The sequence below is a fragment of the Pseudorca crassidens genome, chromosome 17 (genome assembly GCF_039906515.1).
Source record: "Pseudorca crassidens isolate mPseCra1 chromosome 17, mPseCra1.hap1, whole genome shotgun sequence".
NCBI classification, from domain to species: domain Eukaryota; kingdom Metazoa; phylum Chordata; class Mammalia; order Artiodactyla; family Delphinidae; genus Pseudorca; species Pseudorca crassidens.
In genome coordinates this window covers 2,156,755-2,162,276 of record NC_090312.1, presented here as the reverse complement: position 1 = coordinate 2,162,276, position 5,522 = coordinate 2,156,755, and the positions used below count along the sequence as shown (strand labels likewise).

Here is a 5,522-nt window from a genome sequence, read left to right as displayed (position 1 = left end):
AAAGGTCAGGTGCAAAAAACAGCTCCAACAGGAAATGTGCTGTGAAAGTAAGAAGTGCGAATCCGCAGGGACCCATCAGGCGCTGAGAGGACTCTGCACGAAGAGAAGGGAACCAGCAGACGGTGACACGTACAGGAAGGGCGCTCTGCCTGGCAGCCCCCGCCCACGGGCAGGCCTTGGCACCCCCAGCTCCCGCAGGCTACGAGGCTCTTCCATCCCCGCCAGGGAGAAGCAGGAGCAAGGCCTGGGGTGCTGCAGAGCCTGGCCCCTGAGCCTAGCTCACAAGCCCGGAGTGGGGGACACAGGGCCGCACACAGTGGGTGCTCTGTGAACGTTGGCTGAAAGGCAATTAATGGCACCTGGAGACAGAACACAGGAAATGCACTGGCTGGCGTCAGACTAAGGACAGCCCGCTTCACTCTAACAGGGGCCGCTAGGTTCCGCGCTGAGAGGGTCATATCAGGCTGGCTTTGTGATGACGCGCCCTGCACCCAGCCCCGTCTGCAGGGGAGCACCCAGGGGGCTCTTGAGTTCTCCTGGGCTGAGGGTCACGACGCTGGTGCGGCCCGGATCTCCTGTTGGGCGGCACTGTGGCCCGCAATCACTGCCCCGGAAGCCCCCTCCTCCACCCTCTCACCCTCGTCCTGTCACCTGGCTCGGGCGTGGCGTGCTGAAGGCCTCTTCGCAGACCCTATCCCACTCTGCAGAAGGGGTTCCGAGTACTGCCCCCTCGGCCTCCTCGGACGCATCCCCTCCCCCGAGCTCCACCTCAAAAGTGTCCGGCCACTTGGGGGCCTCCCCCACCCCTGCCCAGCCAGCCAGGCCGGGCTGTCGCAATACGTCCCCGCCCAAGCGGACCAGACGGACCGGCTGCGACGGGCCCTGCGCAGGGGTGAGGGGCTGGTGGGCGGGGCCTGGGCGCCAAGTCCCGCCTCCCGCACGCCCACTGCGCTCGCGCGCTGCCTGGCCGCCGGGGAGAGCGGGCTGCCACGGGCTCGGGCTCGGGGGCAGACTTGACTGCGCGGCCGGGCCGGGGACCTGCGTCCGCCGGCGGTGAGTGAGGGCCCGGGCCGGGCGGGCGGGGGCGCGGGGACGGGGCCCTGCCCAGCGAGGAGGGGGAGCGGGCGAGTGGGGCGCCAGGGAGGCGGGAGAGGCCTGCGGGAGGCTGGGGGTCGGGGTTGCGAGCGGCCCCGGCCCCTGGGCGCCTCGCCTCCACTCCCAGCCCCCCAGCCTCCCGGCCCTCTCCAGTATTTCCAAAGGACGAGGGCGGGAGCGGGCGGAGACTGCAGCCGGGCGCCCTCCCGGGCTGGGTAGCCAAGGGCTGCGCAGGCGCCGGGACCCCATCGCCCAACTCTAGGGCCCATTCCCTGACCCCTCACATGGGGACTGGGGAAGGGCCAGCCTTCCTGACTTGAAGGGGCTGGGATCTTGGCGCGCTGGCAGGAAGGAGAGAGTTAAATGCCCTGGTGGGTCACCATGGGGACGGGAGCCTGCCTTGGGAAGAGGTGAAAGCACCTTGTTTGGCATAGATTACGCAAGTATATGAGGTGCCTAGGAGCCCTGCCCCCTGCGCTGGGCCACCAGGCCCCTTCCATCCCTGGGGTCCAGGACGTGCTCCTACCTCTCTTGCTGGCCCAGCGTCACTGAATGCCAGGCTCTCCCGGACATCAGCCCTGTGAGCCTGGGGGAAGAGTGCACAGTCAGGGTCCCGAATGGCCCTGCCCGCAAACCCACGGGTTCCCTTCCGCCTGGCCCTACTAATGTGGACACGTTAGTATCCAGTGCCGACTCAGCCCAGCAGGGCGCACTTGTTGGGGTGCCTGGCAGCAGGGTGGGGATGCTGACTGTGACCGCGGAGGTGAGCCCCAGAGCTTCCTTCAGGACAGCTCAGGGCTCCTCCCGCCGGAACTTCACTTTGTGGAGGAGGAAACTGAGGCTCCTTCCTCCCTAACTGCCGGGACCCTGGAAGAGGCCCCCGCTGGGCTCGGCGCTGTTCTTGGACGTCTGCAGCTCCTGCTGCCAACCCCAAGACATCAGCCCCTGCCCAGACCTGAAGCCCATTCTCAGGGTCTCTGCCAGCCTCTCCCAAAATCTGTTCTCTCCCTGGCTTTCTCCTTCCTCCCGGTGCCTGGGGACTAGCCCTTCCCCCGCCCGCCCACGGCTGTCCCCAGCAGAAGGTACCAGACTGCTCCTCCCACACTGTGCCTCCTGCAAAGCAGAGAACCAGAACCCCAGCTGGTCGCATTCAAAGTGCTTTCTCCATCCACTGCCGAGGACCTATGCCCAAGGGAGGCTCCTGGTGCAGGACAGCCCCCAGGGACTCACAGCCACCTGCCAGAGCCTGTGCCTGTTCCCGCTGGGGTGACTGGTGGCACACTGCTGGGTCTCCCTGAGCCTCCCCCAGCCATGAAGGTGGGGGGGAGTAGCAGATACGTATGGGGTCATCGTCTTCAGCGTTAAACGACACAGAATGGGAGAGCCCCTCGCCCCTCCCCCAGCACAGAAGCTGCCCAGGTGGATACTCAGCTAGATATGCCTCATGCCCCATGTGAGGCACAGAGCTGGCCCCTGGAAAGTTCTGGACGCAGGTCATATAATATTACTGGTCGCCATCCCCCCCGCAGGGCCCTTGGACTCGAGAAATTGCTAAGAGGCCAGATGAGAATTCCAGGCAAGGCTTTACTGGGGCTCGAGCTGCAGCACAAGGAAGCAAAACAACAGCTCCCGAGAGGGGCTACTTGAGTCCTTAAATGGGGTGACAACGGGGACGGATCTGTGGGTCAGGCAGGAGGCATAGCTTAGGTGGCCTGTCCCCTCCTTCGGGGTACCGGGCAGGAATGATGTGCAGTACCATGCTTTTGCTCCCAGCACCTCAAAAATGTAGTTTGTGGCTTCTTGTACCCTGTTGCCCCGCGGTGCGTGGGCGCAGTTATTTTTAGTCACTTATAGTTTCTTTGTATCTTGTTGCTCTAGGGGACGTTTGTCCAGGTGCAAGCACTCTAATAGAGGATCCCAGGTCCCAGCCTATCTCAGCCACACCCCCCGGGCCGTGGGCAGGGGCCACTCCCTTGACCTCCCTTTCTGGGTGATTCTGAGAACCTTAATGAGTTCCTTCCCCCCAAGCAGCAAGTGCTACAGACTTGGGGAAGGGCCTCAGCTGGGAGTCTGCACTGAGTGAGGGGCAGGTTGGGAGTGGAGCAGAAAGACCGTCTGTGCTCTGGCCCTGCTGCTGGAAGCTGGCAGCTCCCCCATCTACGAAGTGGGGACACCAGGCTGCCCCCAGGGCCAGTGTCCCTGACCCCATTGGGAAGAGCAAGCCGCTGCCCTGCCCCAGGGCCCTGCGCGAGGGGGGTGAGCCCCGCCCTCCAGCGAGCTGTCTCTTTAGCGCAGGGCTGACTTCTTTGGCTTCGTGAGACCCCAGCCGGGACGCCAGTCCCCTCCAGAATGAAGGTCTTCCTGCCGGTGCTGCTGGCTGCCCTCCTGGGTGTGGAGCAAGGTGAGGTGCCCCGGGGCCCCAGGCCTCTGAGCGGGCTGTGTCCTCCTCCTGGACTCCCTCTCCCCTTTCTCTCCTGAGCGGTGCCCATGTCACCTACTCTGTGCCACCTAACAGGCTCCTCTCCCACGGCGACGCGGTCCCTCCTACCCCAGCCCCCACTGGCAGCCTCAGCCCTGCCTGGACACTTGGGGCATCACTGGGGCTCCTCCAGAGCCAGGGTCTGGTGTCATTGTCTCCTGGGTCTCCAGCCCGGGCCCGGGCTACCATAGTTGCTCAGTCAGTGCCTGCACAAGATGGGGTGTCCTCATGCCTCTGGGTCCGGGCTGGGAGGGGACACAGGAAGACTCCTGGGCATGAGACAGGCATCCCTCCTTCTGCAGTCCACTCCCTGGTGTGCTTCTCTTGCGTGAATGAGAACAGCAACTGGTACTGCCTGAAGCCCACCGTCTGCTCCGACACAGACAACTACTGTGTGACCGTCTCTGCGTCCGCTGGCATCGGTGAGCGCAGCTAGGCCCCCCCACCCCAGCCCTGGCCTCTCTGCCCCCCCACTCACAGCGTCGCCTTCCTGTGCAGGGGACGTGGTGGACTTCGGCTACACCCTGAACAAGGGCTGCTCCCCGATCTGCCCCATCCAGAGCGTCCATCTCGGTGTGGCGTCCGTGGGCACCCACTGCTGCCAGAGCTTCCTGTGCAACTTGAGTGCGGCCGACGGCGGGCTGCGGGCCAGCGCCGCTGTGCTGGGCCTCGGGCTCCTGCTCAGCCTGCTGTCGGCTCTGCTGCGATTTGGCCCCTGACCCCCGGGACCCTGTGCCCGGCCCAGACTCCCAAAGCTCAGGAAGGAAGGGAAGCCCAGCTCCTCCCAGACCCAAGAGGATCTCGAAGCCTCCTCCCCTAGACTCCTCACCCTGCAGAGCCCACCCTCTAGGCCCTGGGTCCCCACAGGCAGGCCTGCCCTCTGCACCCACACACCTGCCGGCTACCCTTACTTCCCGGTCAGCCTTCCAGGGGGAACCTGGGAACGGAGCCTGAGGGCCCCAGAGTCAGAACCACGTCCCAGGGACATGCTGGGAGGGGCACCTGATCCCAGGCCTGCCCCTGTCGGCCCGCAGTGCGGAAGATGTGCTGTGTGGACAGGCGCTGGTTCGTGTGCCCTGCCGGGCACGGGTGAGTGTGTGGCCAGGTCTCGGCCTGTGTGGGGGAAGGATGGGAGTAAAGCCTCAGGAGCCCAGCCCCGAGCGCCAGCACAGAGCCCCTTTCTCCTGGCATCTCTGCACACCTCATTTCACTCACCTCGAGGGCAGCCTTTAGGAAGACAGGCCTTCCGCTGTCCCCAGGTCTAGGCTGCTGACCCAGGAATCTGCTCCCAGCCCGAAATCCAGCTGCTCTCGGGCCCCCTCCCTCCACCGCCTCACTGGAGCCCTCCTGCTGCTTTGGTGCCTCAAATAAACAGATGTTCCCACCCTTTCCTGCTGTAGGTGTGGCCCACAGCCTGAGACTGTCGCTTCCATCAGGGTCCTACTGAGGGGGAGGGGGAAGCAGAGATGCAGAGCCGCAGGTGTAGAGGGTCTGAGGGTCCCCTGCGATCGGGCCCCACCCTGAGGCCCACTGGGAGGCAGTGAGGAAGGGGGTCGCCGGAGACCACAGCTAGCTGCCCTCGGCCGGGCAGGGTTGGGAAGTTTATCCTCCGGACAGGACTGGACTGGACAGAGAAACTAGCAGAGGTCAGCCTGCTTCTGGGTGGAAGGCAGGACCCTACAGAGGGAGGGACGGGGTTGGGCGGGAGGGGAGGGGACACCCCCAACCGGGGTTCCGGGACTTGGGTACGGGGTGCCTGGGCCAGTCAGGCTGAGGAGGACACAAAGCATGGTGGGGAAGGGGGGCAGGAGCTCAGTAAGTGGGTGAGTGAGATGTCCATCCCAAGGGCCTATGGGAGGAGTTGGGGGGGACTCCCCTGGAGAAGGCCCGGACCCTGGCTGGAGGGCAGGGGTGCTGCTACACGCCCACTCCCCGGCAAGCCCAGCTG

General features: G+C 65.0%; 1 protein-coding gene across 2 annotated transcripts; it reads left to right on the top strand.

Moving 5' to 3' along the window:
• The first annotated feature begins 899 nt into the window (after window positions 1-899).
• Window positions 900-4,963, top strand: LY6E (lymphocyte antigen 6 family member E). Of its 2 annotated transcripts, none has more exons than XM_067712720.1 (4): window positions 900-1,053; window positions 3,391-3,496; window positions 3,877-3,996; window positions 4,073-4,963. In XM_067712720.1, the coding sequence occupies exons 2-4, from the start codon at window positions 3,445-3,447 to the stop codon at window positions 4,291-4,293; spliced, it is 393 nt and encodes a 130-aa protein (XP_067568821.1). In that variant the 5' UTR covers window positions 900-1,053; window positions 3,391-3,444; the 3' UTR covers window positions 4,294-4,963. The 2 variants fall into 2 exon arrangements, with proteins under 2 accessions (XP_067568821.1, XP_067568820.1); XM_067712719.1 differs by having other exon boundaries at window positions 903-1,053; window positions 3,386-3,496.
• Window positions 4,964-5,522: the final 559 nt, after the last annotated feature.